Source organism: Danio aesculapii, chromosome 17, assembly GCF_903798145.1.
Source record: "Danio aesculapii chromosome 17, fDanAes4.1, whole genome shotgun sequence".
NCBI classification, from domain to species: Eukaryota; Metazoa; Chordata; class Actinopteri; order Cypriniformes; family Danionidae; genus Danio; species Danio aesculapii.
In genome coordinates this window covers 40258941-40282437 of record NC_079451.1, presented here as the reverse complement: position 1 = coordinate 40282437, position 23497 = coordinate 40258941, and the positions used below count along the sequence as shown (strand labels likewise).

General features: G+C 37.2%; 1 protein-coding gene across 8 annotated transcripts in view; it reads left to right on the top strand.

Moving 5' to 3' along the window:
- ralgapa1 (Ral GTPase activating protein catalytic subunit alpha 1) overlaps positions 1–23497 on the top strand; it is a 158733-nt gene that overhangs the window by 76877 nt on the left and 58359 nt on the right. For all 8 annotated transcript variants that reach the window (XM_056477269.1, XM_056477273.1, XM_056477271.1 and 5 more), the window contains 4 exons: positions 6019–7015; positions 14545–14616; positions 14739–14862; positions 16373–16528. In XM_056477269.1, coding sequence (XP_056333244.1) covers positions 6019–7015; positions 14545–14616; positions 14739–14862; positions 16373–16528 — 1349 coding nt within the window. The remainder of the gene's footprint in view (positions 1–6018; positions 7016–14544; positions 14617–14738; positions 14863–16372; positions 16529–23497) is intronic.

Here is a 23497-nt window from a genome sequence, read left to right as displayed (position 1 = left end):
AATCACATTGGAGGGGGGCGGGACAATGCAACGCAACCATCAACAAATAATCTGCTAAAGACTTTCAACTACAGGTTGACTACGGTATAGCGGGGATACTTTGTATCATAGCAACCAACAAAAAAAAAACGCTGCACTGCGCAAACACTCACGCAAAAACATTTAGATAAACACGCAGCCTTTTTATTTTGAGTGTCAAGTCTCTTTTTTCCTCACAAGCAATGTTTTAATCTATCAGTCAAACTTTATTATATAATAGCACCTTACTACAACCAAGATTGACCAAAGTGCTTTACACCAAAATGTTGTATATTTTGTATATTTTTACTGGTGTAAACACTTTGGTTAACCTTGATTGTAGTAAGAAAGCAAACAATGCAAAAACAATACAAGAAATGGTAATAAATACAGCAAAACATTTAAACAGAGAAAAGCATCAGTGCTACTGTGCATTAAAAGTCATTTAGATTTTTAACAATGGCAATCATACACCAGCAGCGATGACACATTGTGGACAATGAACAAAGTAAACAATAATCAGCAGCTATCCTGACAGATGCTATCTTCCAATTCTAAGCTGTGAATTCAATTTGTGTGTGTCCATACTGTTTTTTTTTTTTACTTTATAAATGAGTTGCAACAGTTTGGGAACAGAATTGGACGAGAGAGTTCTTGAGAATAAATGCACAAAATGATGGTATCTCTTAAGCCATCATTTTTTTTGATCTGATATTTAAAATACAATTTATATGAAGTCTATGGAGTTATGGCAAAATCAAATGGCAGCCAATGAGATTTCTTGATTAAACAGCAAAAATCAGTCCAAGGCATTTAAAAAATTTGGAAAAAATATTTAAAAACCTTTATTTACATGTCTAATCCTTAAAAAAAACTATGTGTTTTGGCAAAGAACTGCCTTCATCAGGGTAACAGTGATCAGGTGTGTCTAGAGTTTCCTTTGAAAGCTACAGTCTCATGACTTATTAAAATATCTAAACAATACTAAAATAATATATTAAACCATGTCAACTCAACAATCATTAATTCAGCATTGCTAGCATTGCTAGACTCACCTGATTGCTAGCTAATCAAGCTCATACTTGGCTTTCTAGAAACATCCTTGCAGCTGTGTTGAAGCAAGTTGGAGCTAAAATTTGCAGGATACCTGCCCTCCAGGACCGAGTTAGGACACCCCTGATATAGACGAATAAACAAGTATAGTGTACTAACAAATGCACATAAACATGCATGTACATATACATACTGAACTGATTTTTCTGTTTATTCTTACCCAAAAAGCACCGACATATTATTCAAGCTGCCCCAGAGCCCTTTTTGTTTGATTTTAGATTTTGAGATATATTGGTTGTTTAATACAGTATGTAGCCACTCAAAGTACCATGTGGACCAATAAGACATCACTGTGGGTGGAGCTACTCAACACGACTAAAGGCTGATTTATACTTCTGTGTCAAGCGCATGCTACGGCAGGCTACGCGTGGTCGCATAGCCCTCGCCATGGCCATCACACCCACTGACACGCACCTCTCAAAAAATTTAACTACACGTCTCAACGACGAGTAATGCAAGCTCTGTGATTGGTCAGCTTGGTAGCACTGACGATTGTGGCCGGAGGTGAGAGCTGCGAGCCAGATAGAGTAAGTGTTTACAAGTGTCGAGTCCCATGAAGGAGCTCTGGATGGAAACTGTTGTTTTGTGCTTACCTTATGATTAAAGTTGTTGCACGTCCGCTGATTCCAGCCTCAAAATGAGTGAGTTTGAGCTACTTGTACATTAAGGTAGCGATAACACCAGCGAAAAAACTCAATACAGAGGAACATAAACGCCTCACTGCCAGCTAGCGTTTCAGATGTGTTATTGCAGAGCAACAGAAACAGCACGCAGAAGTGTAAATGCATGGCAACGTGCAAGGCATGCGCCGTGGCTCACGCCGATCACTCGACGCAGAAGTATAAACCAGGCTTAACATAACCTTCCATCTCAGTGTTTCTCAACCACATTCCTGGAGGACCACTAGCTCTGCACATTTACCATGTCTGCTTAACCAAAGACACCTGATTCAGATCATCAGCTCAAAGACTGAAAGACCTGTAATGGGTGCGACAGTGTTGGTGGTCCTCCAGGAACGTGGTTGAGAAACACTGCTCTGCTTGACCTGAACAACTTAGTACTTAGCCTAAATAGAAATGAATTTATTACTTGCTGTTGCATTGGATTAAGACAATAAAACTGATTGTAAAATGCATAGGCTTGACGTGCAGTGTTAACCAATATTTCTCCTATCGTCATCACCTTCTGTAGCTAAAACTTGCTGAACAAATCAGAAGCAGAAGAAATGAACCACTTTATATCTTCATTACTGAATCAGTTTGCTCCCTCATGCTAGTTTCAGTGTTAGGAAGAGGATGGTTTGAGATTGACAGCAGGGGTCTTTTTTCCTGTGCTGCCGGTGCTGTTTCTTCCTCCATCAGGCCAAAATAACTAATCATTGCAGCCCTGAGTGAGACATGTGTCCACCGCTTTCCTATCTCCTTTACTCCCAAAATTACTCCTAGCGCTGGATTCTTGCTAGATCGGAGGGCACTCGGCAGCCGAGGTGGTCCATACTAAAGGCTGCTTCATCAGGATAAACTCCCTCCCCCCCGAGAGCTCCGGTCTGCGAATGTTTTGGCTCATTACGGTGGTGGAGAGTGTCTCTGAATGTGATTGGTGTGGTGTGTTGATTGGGGGGAGTGGGCCTCTGGCACGTCGAGTGTACTGGTATTGGGCTGCTCTCTGCATGGTTTCTTTGTGAGTTCTGGCAGCGTTTCGAGGAGGGAGTGTCTCCGTCGGGAGCTTCGAGGCATCTCCACCTCTCCCCAGGCATCCTGCATTCTTCATCACACCCTAATGTCCCCGTATTCACACAAGCCGTCCGCACCTTCACTCATCCCGGCTCTGCAAGAGCTTAACACTGATGGATCTGAAAATCACTACATCCCTGATGAAACCAGCGCTCTAACTCCTTTTCTTTACTTGTTTCTGACACCTCGTCATCATCACTGCTGGCTCTTTATGACTCTCGCTGTCATGCAGACCTGTTTTTGATGGTTTTTGTTGCATTGATCTTAAAAATTGGTTAGTTTATAAGTGAGATCCATCACATTTTTGTCGTTACATTTCTTTGGTCGTTAAAATTCTTTGGGTCTCTGGAATTACTAGGTACTGATTTATTATGTAAGGGTTTGAGTAAAATGTTAAAGGTGCAGTAGGTGATCTGCCAGAATGCTAGCATTAGCATAATAGTTTAGAAATTTTACGACCCTCCCCTGCCGTCCAAAGCCAAGCCTCCTTAAGTCAAATACGCGCGAACGTGCTCTGATTAGATATAATACTAGATCATGTCATTCACCAGTTAGAAAACTCTATGGAGACACACACTTTACCAAGCGTAGTTGTTGACAGGCCAGCAGGTGCAGGAATTATATTTCCCCATAACTTTGTCACAGGCTGTCACTGTTTAAAAACGAACGAATGTGTGAATATAAATCAAACTTCACCTCAGTAAAGCTGGTTAGTCAGAAGGGCACATTTATATTTGCACTTGTTATTAAACTAAATAAAAATTAGATGAGAAAAAGGAGTGCTAAACACAGAAATATCCTGTCATCTTTTTACATTACACTTACGTTTACGTTACGTTAAGACATCGATGCTGTAAAAGGTACTCCATGTGGTACTCCAGTGGCTGAACAACACTTCCGTGCATATAAACCCATTCATGAACAAGAACACAATCTACATAAGCTTTGCGGGGCTGAAATAGTTTTAAAACATACCTGTCTAAAAAAAATACTCCAGCCATGCTGTCACCCTTCAGATCGTTGTTTTGAACTACATAACATCATTTTCCCTCCAGTGTGCAAAAGTAATTCCGATATTGATGCAGGATTTAGAAAGTTTTGATTCTGCAGTTTTGGCAGATGCGCTTTCAAAAACGATCTTTCTTTTCATGCATACAAGGCCATGGTCTTTCAGAAAGAAGTGCAGGTTGATGGAAAGTTTACCTGATGTCAGCGGTAGATCCGTGCCTCACGTGAACGCACAAGTGACGTATCTGTCTGCTTAAAGAGGCTTTACAGAAATTCCAATTTGAGTTTGTTGATAGACAGTTTGAGTTACCTGTTGAAATTGACTCGCTGCAACTCTCACATGATTGTCCACTGAAGCTAAGCAGGGCTGCACCCGGTCTGTACCTTGATGGGAGACCACATGGGAAAGCTAGGTTGCTGCCAGAAGTGGTGTTAGTGAGGCCAGCAGGGGGCGCTCAACCTGCATTCTGTGTGGGTCCTAACGCCCTATTGATGGGGACTCTATACTACTCAGTGAGCGCTGTCTTTCTGGTGAGACATTAAGCCAAGGTCCTAACTCTCTGTGGTTGTTAAAAATCCCAGGATGTCCTTCAAAAAAGTAGGGGTTTATCCCTGGCGTCCTGACCAAATTTGCCCAATTCCCTCTGTTCGTCATGGCCTCCCAACCATCCCCATCTCATAATTGTCTTGATCAGTCTGTCTCCTCTCCACCAATCAGCTGGTGTGTGGTGTGCGGTCTGGTGCAATATGGCTGCCAGATATGCTGCACACTGGTGGTGGATGAGGAGATTCCCCCAAAAATGTGTAAAGTGCTTTGAGTGTCCAGAAAAGAGCTATATAAATATAAGGAATTATTATTATTATTATTATTTTTATTATTGTTATTATTATTATTATAAAAAACGCTCGTAATGGCAGTGTTTTCAATTAAAATTGAAAAGAATTGTCATCAGTAGTATAGGCAAAAAAGTGGAAAATACTTTGTTAACACTTTAGTTTAGGTCAAAATTCATGTTATTAAATAGCAGCTTATTACCTGCCTATTAATAAGATTATCTTATTCTGCATCCCTAATCCTTCCCAAAACCTAAACCCAACTTCTACCTTGTTAACTATTAATAAACAGCTAATTAGTAGTTTATTAAGCGAGTAGTGATAGTTAATGGTTGTTAATACCGTGACTTGTGACCTAAACTAAAGTGTTACCAATACTTCTTTTCACAAACACATTATAAATCCAGAGAAACTGAGAATGTTTAAGTGGTCTCTTAAGTTTTGCAACAACATTTGCAACAAAATGTCTGTCAAAAGTATTCTCTATTAGTCCTAAATGTTGTCTTATCGCAATGTGTTTTTCTTCAGTTTGAATGAAAATGGGCATTTTATGTAAATTATTCCAGGTGATCCAGCTTAAATATACAAGACTTCCATAACATTTATACATCAACAAGACATTAAATGTCCTGTGAAGTGCTTTGAAATGTGCATTTTTGTTCGATATTTGACATAATCTCAACCAAAACATGAAGAGAGGGTTGGACAAATGTAGCTCCTCCCCCTTTTATAAAACAGCCAATAGCCTTATGTTTTATCACAGCTGTGGCAGTGAGAGTGGTTGAGCTCAAGCACATCAAATGTGAAGCATCTTAAAGGGGGCGGGGCATGTTAGATACTAGAGAGCATTTGATTGGTCAAGATTTGATGAAAAAGTGAAGTATGAGGTGATGTGAATAAAACCGTTGATCCTTTTAGGTAGAAGTGACAAACTGCAAGCCTCACATGTTTATATCAGTTTTTTATCTTCTAAATGTGAATTTTTGTCATTGTCTTGAAGAACACTAGCTTATAGATATCCTAAAACTAGCAATACTGATGCTAACAGCTTTATTTTAATTTCATGGGACCTTTAAGGGTATTCAAAGTTTTTGATTTTGAAATTGTGTTGTCTTGAACATTCTTGCCTGATTCAAACATAACTCAGAGTGCTATTAGTTGCTTAAAGCTGGATCAGAACAGCCAAAACATTGTATAAATGAGCATAAAAGTAGCAGGCATGTGTGATGATCTTTATGAGTGTGGGTAATCTTTGGAAATTTCTATATGTACATCTTTTTACAAATGCATCTTTGTCTCTGTCTGTTTGTAGTGAGGAGTCGTATTCAGCAAGGCCTTGTTTCAGTAGCGGCACGTACTGTCATATCTCACCTGGTCAACCACTTGGGTCACTATCCCATGAGTGGTGGTCCAGCCACTCTGACCAGCCAGGTGTGCGAGAACCAGGACAACCCATACAGTGAGAGCGCAGACCTGACCCCTGAACTCTTTGATGCCCCCAATTTGCAGTTCTTCGTGCTTAATGGCACCACCCTTCTGTCCTACTTACAAATCCGGGCTGAAGATGGCCTGCCCGGTGGTGGGATGTCAGCTGGCCTCACCACCACCAATGCTTGCGTTCGGGTGATCGTGAGGGACATTTCTGGTAAACACTCCTGGGACTCGGCTGTTCTGTATGGTCCTCCTCATTGCATCACTCCTAGTCAAACTTTGCACCTCTACACGTCCTCTAATCCAAGAGGGGAACATAATAGAGATGCGGACAGTCTAGAGAGGGGCAGCCAAGAAGAACCAGAGGATGGAGCTTTTCAGGAAAGCGAAGAAGACTTGGATGAGCATGAGGAGGAGGAGGAGGAGGAGGAGGTGAAAGAAGACGAGGTGGAGGAGGAAGAACTTGAGGAAGAGGTTGAGGAGGAAGAGGTTGCACTGGAACTAATGGCCCCGCAGGCTAAACGGCGGTGCAGAGAGGTCATCCCGAGCTGGGACTCCCTGCAGGATGGGGAAGACTCCCTAGACGAGATGCTGCAATATCTGGGATATTCCAGCCCAGAGTGTCTGCAACGTACTGGTGCACCGCTCAACATTCCTGCCCCACCTCCCAACTGTGTGTCCGAAAAACAGGAGAATGATGTCATCAATGCCATCCTGAAGCAGTGTGCCGAGGAGCAGGACTTCACGCTTCACCGTGGAAATGAGCTGAACATGAGGGCCGTCGTTCAGCAGGAGCCAAGCCCACAGAGACCACAGTCTGCCTTCTACTACTGCAAACTACTCCTCAACATACTAGGCATGAACTCTTGGGAGAAGAGGTAAGACTTCAAGAACCACAAAAACACAGCAGTAGGGCAGGGATCCCTGGTAGTTTATCTGAAACCCTGATTAAAGGGATCATTCACCCAAAAATGAAAATTCTGTCATCGTTTACTCTCCCTTCACTTCACCTGTTTCTTTTCTCTGTTGAGCGCAAAAGAAGACATTTTAAAAGCTGGTTACTTGAAGCCATTGACTTCTATAGCAATTTTTTTCCTACTATGGGAGTCAATGGTTACCAGGAACCAGCATTTTTCAAAAACTCTAATCTTTTTTTTCTTTTGAACAAATAATAAGAGTTTTTAAAAATAAAATTAAAACTACAGGTTTAAAATCACATGAGGGATAATAAATAATGAGGTCATTTTCATGTTGGCCTGAACTACCCATTTAAAGTCACCCACCTCTGAAAACCTTGATTAGCATGTCCAGATGTCTTTGATAAGGGTTGGAGTTAAACTCTGAAACCCTAAAATGCTATTTGTATCCTATTTGTATATATTATGTTTTTCCCTAAAGATTCACTCCTGTAGATGATCATCAACATCCCAAAGCTATAACCAAAAGGCAGTGTTGGGCAGTAGCGTCACTACTTAGCTTAATTACATTTCTCAGTAGCATGGCGGTAGCGTCGCTACTTTCTAAATCAAATAGCTTTTCAGTAGCGAAGATATTTTTTAAGCAAGTAGCGCAGTATCGTCCACACAAGCTACATTTACTGTTGGCGGATCAATAAGTCGCGGCACCTACATTCACAGAGCTGATGAAAGTAAATCCATATGGTGGTGAGTGACTTTCTTCCTGTTTTACGGTGGTCAACAGCAAAGTTTTGGGTGTGTTACTGCCACCTTACGCTTTGGTCGGTGACGTCGCCAACCAATTAGGCTAACATGAGAAATGTGCTTGATGGAAAGATGACTGAGGGAGAGGAGTTATTTCTGAAGCAGGATTCCTCATGGCCATACCTCTAGAAGTACACGTCAAGATGCATTAAGGTTAATTCTGATGCTGTGCTCAAAAAATACTTTAGCAATTTATAGTAAATAAATTATATACTATAATGTTTTTGAATTATACAATAGTGCAGTACTCAAATTCATTTATTGTGGTGCTTTTTTAAATATATACTATATATAGTTTACTGTTGTAAAAGCTAAAGTATACTATAGTAATTACTAATAGTTCATGATAGTTACTAATAATACTATATTATCTAGTGTAATTAATTAATAAAGAGTGGTAATTATACAGTACAATATAATGCTTATTCCTAAATATTTTCCTTTACTATAAATTACTAAAGTATTTTAAATGTGTAACACCTGGTTTTATTGGATTTTTTTTTTTTTTTTTGCTGTTATATTCTATAATTTGTTTCTGTTTAGCACAATAATATTTGCATTAAATAACTGAACAATTATGCCTCATATATTTTTCATTGACAGTTTTATTGATCACTAAGATATGATTGACTTGTATTTAAGTTGCTTCGATTTAAAAAGGAAAATTGAAAAAAATAGCTTAGATGTAGCTAAGTTACTATTGCCCTCCTGAAAGCACACCAACAATACAGGTTCCAAATTAGCTCTTGGATAGGGTTTGATATTGTTTTTAATGATGCCAGTGCCAAATTGATGGTTGTCAGAAATGATACATAAAAAATAAAAATAAAAAACATTGTTTAAAAAATAAAAAGTAAAATAAAATAAAATGTATATATGTATATGTGTATATATACATATATATATATATATATATATATATATATATATATATATATATATATATATATATATATATATATGAATAAAAAATAGAAATGCAAAATAATAATACAATAACAAAGGTGCCATAGAATTCATTGATGCATTTAATGTTCATGCTCTGCTGCCTGCTTCACAGAATGGCTCCTTAAGCCTGTTACATTTTCAAAATGAGAGCCCCACATACATAGTAAGTACAATTTAAGCCTAGATGAATTTGTAAATAAGATGATTAAAGATGATCATTACTGTAATCTCAGTAGGAAATGTTGTGGCCAATCAAACTCAGCCTGGGGCGTGCATATTAATAATGCCTTGTGGATTGTCAGAGTTGGTTTTTGTCCTCAATGGTCTGTTTTCCACTGGGTTTTTACACTCCCCCAATTTACATGAGAACGAGGAAATAAGGGTGTTTGATTTCCATGTGCGAACTGTTATTATTCAGCTTTGCCTAGGAATATCTAGAGTTCATTCTATGGCACCATTAATAAGAACTATTAATAGTGACTTACTGTAGCGCTGGGCCGATAAACGGTATTATATCGAATCACGATAAAATTTATTTTAATAGCAATGATAGGCTCTGGACTTTGATTACTCTTTATTGATCTAAGAGCCAATCACACAGCAGAAATATACAACAATGGGAATCTAAAAGTGTGTTGATATTAGAAATGTACTGAATTTTTGGCCACCAAAAATTTATTGGCCGAAAATGTTGTTCCCTTTAATGGACCCTCTATTTTTTGTGGCTTCAGTCATTATTGGGGTACTCTTGTAAAAGAGCATTGGAAGCATTAGCTTATAGTACAACTAAATATACATCGTTATCTTTTAATATGAAAAATAATTAATTTTGCCATATCACACAGCCCTAAGGGCTTAACCCAACTACAACCACACCATTACTAAATCTAAAAGCTTAAGCATCCCTTGTGCTAAAATTGCACAACTTTAGGTCCATGAAAGTGATTCACAGAAAACTTTAGAATTAAGTAATGCTGAATTTAGATTTTACTGCTGCCAGTAGGGCTGGGTGATATTGCAAAAAAAAAAAAATTATCACGATATCACGTTTTTTAACATTTACTATAGATAATTATTGAATATTTTTTAACTATGCGTTTAGGAATATTAGGATTTTTTTTGTTATTAACCACTTTTTATTTCTGATCTCTTTATAATAAAATTAACATAAGTGTTAAAGAGACTCTTAAACTTGATAAATAAAATGTTACAAAGTGTGTGCAATGGTAAAGTGTAAATGCTGAACAATCAAAGCTTTAAGCTGTAAAGAATAATGATACAGTAAACCTCAAAATCTCTATGATTATAAAATCTGAACTTTCAAGTAAAGAAGCCAGCCATCATTATTCGAATACATATTACAGCATTACAAATTGTGAAATTGAATGACTATATTACCCCACAGGCTATAATCTTTCAGATGGGGTGCTAGTGGCTGGGATGCACAAGAAAAGAAACCAAAAAGCCACTCTGGCAACATCCTTACATCCTTTTTTTCAATCTCCATTCGGAAAAGTTGATATTTTTTTTAACCAGGTGCGCCTCAAATTCATGCGGTTCACAAGCACGCCGCTTGCACGACATGTGCGCGTCGCTTCCATATGTGCGTCAGGCAAACCGCTGGCCTCCATTGGAAATTACAAACTTACACCCTAAACTTATTGGCACTGCTTCCGAGGTGCGTGCTCAGCAGCCACATTTTGATAAAACTATAGCCTTCATACTGAAACTACATACTGAATAATTTTCTTTATCGTTATTGACATTGGTGTTTGGTCGATTTTATCGCCCAGCCCTATTTATTTCTGAAGAATTAATTTCTTAAGAAGTCATGTCCACCTCAATCAGGCTCATTTTGTTGTTGCTTAACTATGTCTTTAATCTTTGTTTTCAATAGACGGTAGTTTTATTTTATGAATAAGGTTCCTAAAAGTCCATTTTTGGCAGTTTCTGAGATGATTTAAATACCAGTTACATCTATATATTAGCTTTGTTTAACCAGATACTTTAAACACGTGCTCTACAAATTCAGCAACTCTTCATAAACCCCCACACAGACTCAATCCATTGTTTTGCGACAGTTTGATAGCACAATCTGGATGACGATGTTGTTGTTGAAGGCCGATAATGCTGGTAAACATCCTGTGTGCTCGCACCTCTCCCTGATTGCGCAGAGCCACGTTAATCTGCTTTAAACTGTCAACATCTATCTGATGAACTAATCCAGCGACAGAAACTACAGTGCAGCTTTCTCACTGCCCAAACCTCACCGTGCGTCCCCTTTCCGAATGAACAATGGTCCCCCCCCAGTGCATTTCACTGTAAGGCTTCAATCCCATTCCATTTAGTGGTATTACAGAGAATGGTTAAATATTTCCAGATGACAAATAATTGGAAAATTGGGGCTATTTTTCACCTTGAATGTAATGGCATTAATTTTCATCATATACATGCTCTGTGTTATGAGATTAATGAAGGAAAATTGTTTTTTCACCATTCCCTCATAGAATCGTCGAGGGGAAAAAGCTTTTCTTCACACAGCTCCGGGTGTGCTGTGTGTGTGTGTGTGTACGCACGCAGCTTTTATGGGGGGATTAATTCTTGAGGGGTCTGTTATCTGCCGAGCAGCCGCGGTACTTTTCATTCTTGCCTGATACGGCGTCTGAAAATAAAAGGCTGCTACCTTTCGAATGTGGCTGGAGGGTTATTATGAGTTGGAGAGCCGGGAGAAAATGCATAGGGGCTGTTTAATGAGGAATTGTCCTGCTGCCGCTCTCCAGGCATTCATGTATCATTTATCCATGGTCAGAGACTAAGGCATTGCAATCCGCCGGGCCATTGTGTGTGTGAGCGCGCGCCTAATGTCGGCCTTTTATGCCGTTCGCGCGTTCGCCTCCTGAAATGGCTCACTTTCAATGGAGAAAATGAAGACCATTACATTGCAACAAGCTAATAAAGAGACCCCTGCTCAAAGAAAAGGAGAACAAAACAAAAAGTCCTTTTAGAGAGCATCGTGTGGCTTTTCCACATGACTCACGCGGCCACTTGGAGAGAGAGAGAGAGAGAGAGAGAGAGAGATAAAGAGGGAGAAAGTGACTGAACTCTGAACTATAAAAGCGGCAGATGGAAAGAAGTTGCATTATCTTACAGATTCATCTGGTTTTTTGGGTTTCTTTTAATTAAATCATGAGCAGGTTTTTGTTTTTTGGTTCACCGTGTCATAAGATGTTTTTTTTTCCATGCTTTGAATCTTTCATTATTTGTTTTCATTTGTGTTTCTGGGAGTCTGTGAGAAAAACAAGGAAGCCTGTAATTAAGTAGACGGGCATTTAATGAAAGAGATCTAACGCACAGTCTGGAGCACCGCTTCTCTAAATGAGGGCCACGGACCATAGCTGGAGCCTCCTCAAAAATCCATCTGTTTGTCTGTCGCTCTTTCCATCAATTCATCTAAACTTCTATCCATCTATCTACCATACTGTTGGTCTTTCTGTATATAATTTTGTTGTTAAACATATACCGATATTTAAATGTATATATGCCTGTCTGTCCATCCATCCATCCATCCATCCATCCATCCATCCATCCATCCATCCATCCATCCATCCATCCATCTATCGTTCTATTGTTCTATCTATATCTATCTATTTATCTTTACATCCATCAATCATTCTATCCATTCATTCATCCATCCATTTAATTATCCATCCATCCATCGTTCTGTCTATCAGTCGTTCTATCTATCCATCTATCTGTCAGTCTACCCATCTATCGTTCCATCCATCCACCCATCTATCGTTCTATCTATATCTGTCTATTTATCGTTCCATCCATCAATCCATCCATCATTCTATCTATCTCTCTGTTTTTTTGTCTGTCTATCCATCTATCATTACATCCATCCATCCATCTGTCTTTATATTGTTCCGTCCATCCATCCATCCTTCCTAGCGTTCAGTCCATCCATCCTTCTTTTAATGTTCCATCCATTCATCCTTCTGTCTTATTCCATCCATCCATTCTAATGTTCCATCCATTCATCCTTCTGTTTTATCATTCCATACATACATCCATCCATTCATCCTTCTTTCTATCGTTCCGTCCATCCATCCTTCTTTCTAATGTTCCATCCATCCATTCATCTTTCTGACTTATCATTCCATCCATTCATCCTTCTTTCTATCGGTCCATCCATCCATTCTTCTTTCTATTGTTCCATCCATATATTCATGTATCGTTTTATTGCTCTATCTATATCTATCTATTTATTGTTCCATCCATCCATCATTCTATCTATCTGTCTGTTTGTCTGTCTGTCTGTCTGTCTATCCATCTATCTTCCCATCCATCCATCCTTCTTTCTATCATTCCATGTATCCTTCCTTCTTTCTATCGTTCCATCCATCCTTCTTTCTATCGTTCCATCCATCCTTCTATCTAGCGATCCATCCTTCTTTCTTATGTTCCATCCATCCATTCATCTTTCTGTCCTATCTTTCCATCCATCCATCCATTAATCCTTCTTTCTATCTTTCCGTCCATCCATCCTTCTTTCTAACGATCCATCCTTCTTTCTAATGTTCCATCCATCTATTCATCTTTCTGTCCTATCATTCCATGCATCCATCCATTCATCCTTCTTTCTATCGTTCCATCCATCCATTCTTCTTTCTTTTGTTCCATCCATATATCCATATATCCATCTATCGTTCTATTGGTCTATCTCTATCTATCTATTTATTGTTCCATCCATCCATCCATCCATCCATCTGTCTATCTGTCTATCCATCTAACATTCCATCCATCTATCCTTCTTTCTATCGTTCCATGTATCCTTCCTTCTTTCTATCGTTCCATCCAACCTTCTTTCTAATGTTCCATCCATCTATTCATTCTTATGTCTCATTCCATCCATCCATCCATCCGTCTTTGTCTTTCCATCCATCCATTCTTCTTTCTAGCTTTCCATCCATCAATCCATCCATCCTTCTTTCCATTGTTCCATTAATCAATCCATCTATCCTGTACTTCATAATTCAGTTGGTTTTTGAAACAAATGTTTACTTTGAACATGTATTTTTTAAACAAAAGGGTTGTCCAAATGTGGTCCTGGAGGGATGATTTCGGTCACACTTTATTTTGATGGTCCGTTTGTTGAACTTAAGTTACATTGCATCTACATGTCAACTAATTCTCATTAGACTATAAGTAGACTGTTAGGTTGGAGTTAGACTTGGGGTTAGGGTTAGTGTAAGTGGACATGTACTTGCAAAGTTTCTTATAGTCAGTTAAATGTCTGTTTAGCAGCAGTATCAACAGATATTAAGCAAACAGTCTACTAATACTCAAATGGACCATTAAAATAAAGTTTTACCATGATTTCTGAGAGAGATAAACTCTATGTTGCCTTTAATTAGCTGCCTCGTGTGTTCAGTTGCAGTAGGAACTAATTCCAGACAGGACCGATGATGAACAACTTGGTTATTTCAATAATTATTTTACCTTTCTATCTGCCATATAGTTATTCTTTCAGCTTTCTGACTCTTTGTCATTCATCATGACTTTCTAAAGTTTTGTCTGTCATTTAGTAGTTCAGTCTATCTACCTTCTTTCTTATAAAAAATACTGTTTATCACCTGTCTAAACTGTGTGTACCTGTGTAAACTAATTAACCTGAAGCAATTAAAGATAAGTAATGCGGTAAATATTTCCCTAATATTAAAATGTGTCATCTCTAGGAACAGTTTCCACCTGCTGAAAAAGAATGAAAAACTACTGAGAGAGCTGAAGAATCTGGATTCCAGGCAGTGGTATGTTACGCTGCTTTATATCTGTTGTTACTTCTGGAAAGGTGTTGTAAGGGCAAAAGAACGAAATCAACCACTGATACTACAAGCGTGTTTCTGTTTGTTTTTTTTTCCACACTCTACAGTCGTGAAACACACAAAATCGCAGTGTTTTACGTGGCAGAGGGGCAAGAAGACAAGCACTCGATTCTGTCCAACACAGCTGGGAGTCAAGCATATGAAGACTTTGTATCAGGCTTGGGCTGGGAGGTAAAATCTTGATCATTTAATGCTGTTAGCCAATTAATTGTTTGTGTTGTGTATTTTTAAGTATTACTGGCCATTTTTATCCACCTTTTCTGAAACATGCCTACTGAATTTTAAATTATATGTTGTATTTCAGAAGAACTAAAACTAATCATTTCAAATAATAATATTGTGTATCCATGGTGGAAAAGTTTTTCTTTGTGTTTCATTTCATAGTAATACAATAATGTTTGGCATTTCAATGTGACAATTTTACTTTATTTATAGATTTTATGGCATTATTACAAAGAAAAAGTAATGAGGGACAAAAATGGATAATGTCAACTTAAACACATAAAATGAAATGCCAATAACTAAAAACATAAGCAATAATGTGGCTTAACAAAAACAGTAAAATTGTTCAAAAAGAACAGAAAAAGGAAAAAGTAGAAATTTGCTGGAGCCAGGACTCTACATCAGTCTACATCAGACAAGAAAACATGTTCTTGAAAATATTTTCTAAATGGGTCACAGATTTCCTTAGACTTGTTAGATAAACCCCTAGATTGTTTAATGTGCCATTTTTATCAGGATATCTGTTGTAAAGGATTTTTGGGTTCCTCCATATTATTTTCTCAATGTATTCCGGATCGTTTAGTAAAGTAATATTTAAAGGTGCAGTATGTAACTTTGACACTTAGGGGTTGAACTAGGTATTACATGCCTGGTTCAAAACGCATGCAAGCACAGGTTGCCAGATTGACGACACCAACAGCAGTGTGACTGACTGTCGAGCCTAAAGGCTAATTAGAGGCTGATTAGAACAGTTTTTTAAATAAAAGCAACGGCACGCGATTGGAGGAATATTTTCATATTTTGTTCTAACCAACAGCTGAAATTGATATATTAGAAACGGCTGACAACTGACAAAGATCACCTCAGGTACACCCCATGTGCTTTATTCTGTGTTAAATGCTAACAATGTGAGTTTGAATGCCATCTTACATGACATTTATTGCCATACTACTGAAAGCAGCAGCAGATCTTGAAAATAAAATAAAATAAACAATTTGAAATTGAACTTTAGAACTTGGACTCACTGCAAGTCAACACATAACAGTGATTCAGCATCTACATTTAATAATGTTAAATTGAGGTTTAATATGCATTAATTATATTGTAAACCTTAAAATTTCGTTGGGGTGCAGTGAGTGCACTATTCTGTGCATTTTATGGTATAGTTATGCTTTAGAAAAGTCAGAAACTTACATGTCTGTAATATTGCTGTCTAAATACTCATCTGGAGAAATTATAATTATTCACGGTAACTAAAACTTTGTTTATTCAAATAGGTTTTCTTTTCATATTCAATGATTGAACTGAATAATGCGTCTAGTATTTTAACACTTATTGTTTACAGTACACACTAATAAAAGTTACTCCTATTATTCACTACTATTCATTATGGGGTTTAGAAAAAAGGTGGCTGGGATATTTATGCATGGGCTCTAATAAACTCATTTCTTTCTGTTAGGTGAACCTGACGAGTCACTGTGGTTTTATGGGTGGCCTACAGCGGAACAAGAGCACGGGTTTTACCATGCCTTACTTTGCCACCTCTACAGTGGAAGTGATGTTCCACGTCTCCACACGCATGCCTCCAGACTCGGACGACTCTCTCACTAAAAAGGTAATAAGTAACACCAATTTCCATCCATTTTATTTTGGTGTTTTTATAAGGACTTTATGTATGTAGACATGGTGCACTCATATTAGACATGAGTGAACACTTTATTAAATTCTTACTATTCGTTACTAGTCATCACGTTACTAACAGTGGTGTTAAAATAACTAGTCGTTGTGTTGAAATGTTCACCTATGTCCAGCCAGAAATATAAAATCCTATTGTATTTTACATTGCACTGTCTCTTTATCTTTTTTATTTAATTTAATTTTTGTATGTATTTTAATGTATTTTAATTAAATTTTTTTTACTTTAATTTTAATTTATTTTTGCTGTGAACCGAGTTGTTCAGTGCATTCTTTTAAAGAGGTTTTTAACAGTGTTATTCCAAATACAGTTTTAGAGTTTTTAGCAAAAATACATTGTAAAACCTTAATATGTCTCTAGTATATATATTTTTTGGCATGAAAATGGACAAAGAAGCTGGCTTGGCATAAAACTCAAACAATCAATCTAGCCCAATTGCCAAATAATATACGCACATACGTAAAAGACATATTTTACATCACCATATGCATCGTACACCGTTTCTTTCTTTGGAAATCAGTATATGTTAGTATAGTGACATATATATTAGTATTTACAAATATTATATTTTCATAAAACATTTTAGCAACAAACCTGGAGAATAGCTTCTGCCACTCTGTTACCTTTGAAATTAAAACAACCACAGTCTCTCATATAGTGCCTCTACACTTCATGAAAGTGTGTTTCAGCATCTTACAGTCTTTATCAATGGTAGAACATTTATTTTGTAGAGTTAAATATTTGAATGCAACTTTTTAAGTATAATTTATGCAATAAAGAGTAAAAAAAAACAGCAAGCAATTAAAAGTAGCTGAATTTTGTTGGAAAATTATGGACTTGGCAACCCTTGAACCAGCTTTTATTCTGTTTACATTCCAATGAGTCTCGATTATTTAACTAGCTTTTTTTCAGACAAAATAATTGTACACTTCGCAAGCACAAAGGATACTTAGTTACTGGGACAGCAGCTTTGCCTTGTGAGAATACGCTGTACATTAGAGCACATACATAGTACAAAAAATTGTTAAACCTAAATATAATCTTTGTCTCCAGTATACTTTTTTCACCATGAAAATGGCCATATAAGCTGGCATGGCATGAATCTCAAACAATCAATCTAGCCCAGTAGTCAATCAAACTACCTCTAAAAATATAAAATTAAATAGGCCAAGCACATACTTGACATATTTTACAGCACCATATGCATTATACACTGTTTCTTTCTTTGGAGATCACTAAATGTTAGTATAGTGAGATATAGCATATATTGGTATAATATAAATATTATATTTTCATAAAATGTTTTAGCAATAAACCTGAGAATTCTGCCACTCTGTTACATTTGAAATGAAAACAACCACAGTCTCTCACATAGTGCCTCTGCACTTCACATAAGTGTGTTTCAACATCTTACAGTCTTTATCAATGGTATCACTGAAGCTAAGCTGGGTTGCGCCTGGTCAGTACCTGGATCACATGGGAAAGCTTGGTTGCTGCCAGATGTGGTGTTAGTGGGACCAGCAGGGGACGCTCAAACTGTGGTCGGTGTGGGTCCTAACGCCCTAGTATATTGATGGGTAGTATATATACTGCCCAGTGAGTGCCGTCTTTCAGATGAGATGTTAAACCGAGGTCCTCACTCTCTGTGGTCCTTAAAAATCCCAGCATGTCCTTCGAAAACGAGTAGGGCTTTAACCATCATGGCCTCCTAACCATCCCCATATGATAATTGACTTCGTCACTCTGTCTCCTCTCCACCAATCAGCTGGTGTGCGGTGTGCGGTCTGGCCCTATATGGCTGCCGTCACATCACATGTCATCCAGGTGGATGCTGCACACTGGTGGTAGATGAGGAGATTCCTCTAATGATTAAAGTGCATTGAGTGTCCAGAAAAGCGCTATATAAATGTAAGGAATTATTATTATTAATTAGAATATAAATTTCTTATGGTAAAACATTTTAATGAAACCATATAAATATAAATGATGCATACAAACCTACAAAAAAGCACACAAATGAATTAAAAGTAGCCAATTTTTGCTTGAAAATTATGGACTTGGCAACCCTGGCAACAGCTTTTATTCTATTTATGTTCCAATGTGTCCCGTTTAATTACCTAACTTTTTTTCTGGACAAAATATCTTGCAAAAGCACAAAATATATAGTAAACTGGATGGCAGCTTTGCGTTGGGAGCATACACCGTACACTACACAGTACACAAAAGAGCTGTTTTGGTCAGTCAGAGGCTGTTGATTCTCTAAAGAGCTAAACGTTCCCCCCGCCGGCTCACCTGTGCTCGGCCCCTTCAGATTGCGGTCTGTGTGATTTCTTTCGTAGCTCTTGTGTCTTGAGTTTTCTCCAGCAGCGCCGCTCTGCTCCTCCTGTGCTTCAGGTGAAGTGGGAGGCTGAACCGCACTGACCCGCGCGTTCACACCACATCATTACACCTAACCCAGGCTAATCTGAGGGGTGGGACACTTGTACCTGCCGAGAGCTGTGCACTTTTGTGTTTCTGGCTTCCCTGTTGAGAGAAAGGGTCTTCTCTGCTGTCAGAACAGAGGGAAAGGAGAAAGTAATGACTCCTAACAGCCGTACTTTATTCTCTTGTTCTGCTTCTCCCACTGGCTTTTATCTCCATCTCGCTTTTATTTAAAAAGGGACGTCGGAGGCTTTCTTTTTCACACTCTTGCATGCAGTCGATGTGACCTCGCATTGGAGAAACATCGCTCTCAGGTTTTTCTCTTTCTGCAAGGATGTTTCTTCAACTGTAGGGAGTTTGGATGTTTTATTCATTGCCTGCTAATCTTACAGTTTATGCACATCCCGTATTATCTATTATTTTGTGATTTGTGTTCTGTGGTGTAAATGATAAAATAAAGACGGGCTCCTTTTTCTTGTTAGGATTAATTTCATATGCAATTTTTAGGTATCTTAAATATACAGAATATTTTCTTTGCATAAATTGACTCAATTGAAAAGGATGTAATACAATAACTCAAGTGATGAAATGAAACTATGTCAAATATTTTAAATATATATAACATTTTGAATTTTTTTACGATATCACATTAGATTTTAAAAATGTGATAAACTTTTTTTGTTGTATTATTATTATCATCATCATCCTATTTTAAAAATGATGTTATGCAGAATATTTAAAACAGAATATTTAAATTGCTAATATTTTAAGTCAGATTCACCTTTTTCTTAATATCTCCACAATGTGTCTAATTTTTTTTTTCCACCAAGACTTTACTTGGTACATTTTTTGAAAACAATAATAATCATATTTTTGTACTAATATTATTGTGATTATTTCAGATCTTCATAGTTTAAAAAGAAAACTGTTTGTTAGATTTTCATATTTTAACAATTTGTGTGGGAAATTATGTTATTTAAATAATTAGTCATTTAAATTACATAATTATATTTAATTTCATCACTTTTAAAATTTCATATTTCATCTCAAGCTTGCTTTTTTTCTCATTGAAATATGTGTTTGTGTGGAACCGTTCTGAAAAAAAAGTGGAAAATTAAGGATATATTTGTATATATTTAGTAAATATTAGTAGTTGATAGTAGTATAATATAATACAGTGCCTATAAAAATCATCATACCCCTTCTAAATAATTACTTTATTTGTCATGCAGCCAGAAATCAAATCACAAATTATTAATAATGATTGTTAATGATTCCAGATAACTTTTCCAGCCTTTGAAATGTTTTTGTAGCCTTTTTTAACTTGTGCCTTTCTACAACTTTATCGTGAAGGTCTTTTGAAAGCAGGGTTTGATGAGAGCAAAGGTATAGATTTTCATGGAGTATGATGATTTAGGCACCAATGTTGGGGAAAGGTACTTTTGAAAGTAATGCATTACATTAATGACTTACTCCCCAAAAAAGTAACTAATTGCGTTAGTTACTTTTTACTATAACTAATGCGCTACTTTTTACAAAAAGTAATGCGTTACATTACTTTTGAGTTACTTTTCCTTACCTTTGCTGAGGCTTGATCTCTTTCAGAACTTGCAGGGTTTTTTTTTTAATTCTTTTTTTAAAAGAGGAGCTCTGTACTTTGTCTTGTTACGTAAAATCACTGTCCATTAAGACAATCCCCTTTTCATTTTCTTCGATGTGTTCTGAATAATAAATGCATTCTCTCATTAGCCATGTTTCCATCCATAGAATCAACTAAATTTATGCGCAAAACAGCACTATCGCAGTATAAAACACGTGCGAACAAAGCAGCGTTTCCAGCCAATGAGTCAAAAAGGACAAAATCGTCACTTCCTGATAAACTGGCACCAAATATCAACAGTAAAAATGGATTTTACTGCGGTAGGAGAAGCTGCGTGAACCTTCTCTTCATTTAGTAAATGACTTGCGCCTCAGAAGACAATGCAGACATGCAATGAATGCGTGGTGGCGTTTGAAGGCATGAGACGCAGAGCACAGACGCTCTTTACAGTTCTGGAGGTCATTAATAATATAATAACACTAATACTGAAATGATTATGGCATTTTAGAATGACCCAAACAACATTTCAGATGTTTTACAATGTTGTCAGCCACAGGTTTGTCTATTCACAGACATTTTTTATCATGTCTCTCAATTATGTATTATCAATGACCTCTTATAACACAATCACATGACTTTTTAATGCGCATACTGGAATTTGTTCAGTAAAAGTGTTTTCATCATGGTTTATGTTCATCTTTTATTATTGTGAATTTTTTTAATTTATGCGCATCTTGCTGTTTCCATCAACCATTCTTTTATGCGTATATCCAAAATGCACATAAGAATAGGTGGGTGGAAACATAGCTATTGAGTGCAGGATTCAACGTTTCTATGTTCATTTTAATTCAGCAGTTTATTATTTTAAAAGCAATTAATTAAAAAGTAACTCGTGTACATTATTTAAAAGTTTTTTTAAGTAATGTGTTACTTTACTTGTTACTTAGAAATGTAATATTATTACATAACTCATGTGACCTGTAATGCATTACCCCCAACACTGTTAGGCACTGTATATACAGTATAATATAAGTAGTTAATGTAAGTTGTCAACGCTAAGGAAAAGTTTTCGAGTATTTTCATGATACATTTTTTGATGTTCTTTGATTAAAAAAACAATCAAACAAACAAACAAATACATTTCCCGATTAGCAAATATAGCATTTTGATGATAAATGTTCATATTTAGAGATTAAAGTTTCATATCTTGAGACGAGGGCTGCACAATTCTGGCTAAAATGAGAATAATAATTTTTTTTTTTTTTTGCTTAAAATAAAGATCACAATTTTATCACGATTCTGTAGATGTAAAATAAAGGTTAATGTGAGTAGGCTATTATAATTGTTATTTCCCAAACATATGATTTAAAACAAATAATAATAATATTAGGCCTATGTGTAGGGAGTATGTTGTGCTAAATTTTGTAAAGACTTGGAATGATGGACTTGAACAGACTTTAAATTTGTCCTGGTCATTAATGCACAGAAAAATGATTACATCAGAATACAAAAATTCATAATTCTGAAGTTGAAATGTTATGTTTGAGACATGCTTGCCTTTTTTTTAACTGGTAGAATAAGACATCTGTCATTATCAGATTCTCTATTGCATTATATTCAACATTATAATAGACTGGAGTAGTTATACTGACAACATTGTCAGTATATCCTTCCTATCTGAACATACAGCTCAACTCATTGTTCAAGCTCTTGTTCTCTCCAAACTGGACTATTGCAACTCTCTGCTAGCTGGGCTTCCAGCTAATTCCATCAAACCTCTTCAGCTGCTTCAGAACGCAGCAGCACGAGTGGTCTTTGATGAACCCAAAAGAGCACATGTCACTCCGCTACTCATCCGTTTGCACTGGCTGCCAGTTGCTGCTCGCATCAAATTCAAAGCTCTGATGTTTGCTTACAAAGCGACCTCTGGCTCTGCTCCTTCGTATCTGCTCTCACTTCTGCAGATATATGTGCCCTCCAGAAACTTCGCCTCGTTGTTCCATCCCGAAGAGGGAAGAAATCACTTTCCCGAACTCTCGCATTCAATCTGCCCAGTTGGTGGAATGAGCTCCCTAACTACATCAGAACAGCAGAGTCACTTGCTGTCTTCAAGAAACGACTAAAAACTCAACTGTTTAGTCTCCACTTTCCTTCCTAATCTGTAACTGCCTCTCTGGCTATACCACTAGCTGTACTCTCTCTCTCTCTCTCTCTCTCTCTCACAAAAAATTTACTAATGCTTTGCTTCTTAGACTTTACACACCTGAAACTTGTCTATAGCACTTGTTCACTGCTGCTCTTATAGTTGTGTAAATTGCTTCCTTGTCCTCATTTGTAAGTCGCTTTGGATAAAAGCGTCTGCTAAATGACTAAATGTAAATGTAAATGTAACATTTATCCTCATGCACAACACTCTGTTCGCTATGAAAGAAAACACATATCAAATGCTTGTCGTAATCATAACTCTAAAAAGCGATAGGATCATTTAAATGATGTGTACGATTTTAGTTTCACTTTCACTGCCGAGTGCGCTCATGTCATGGCTGCCATCACAAAAAAAACATACATGCAAATCATTCTTTCCGTGCGGCTCTCAAACAATCACTCTGTGCAACAAACTGAATGTTATTTACAACTTGATTACCTGTCATTTACAGCCAATACAGGTTCTGTTCACTACAGTAGACATCATTGGCTGGCAAGCACGCACGTCCTTTCGGTAGTAAACAAACAGTGAGTCAGCTCACGTCATTACTACCTTATAAACATAGTGTGTTGACCATTTGGAGGTATCCACGTTTCTGAGCAACATAAAACAATGTGAAGGCTTGTGCGACCACCTTTATGTTTCTCTTCTGAACTTGAAA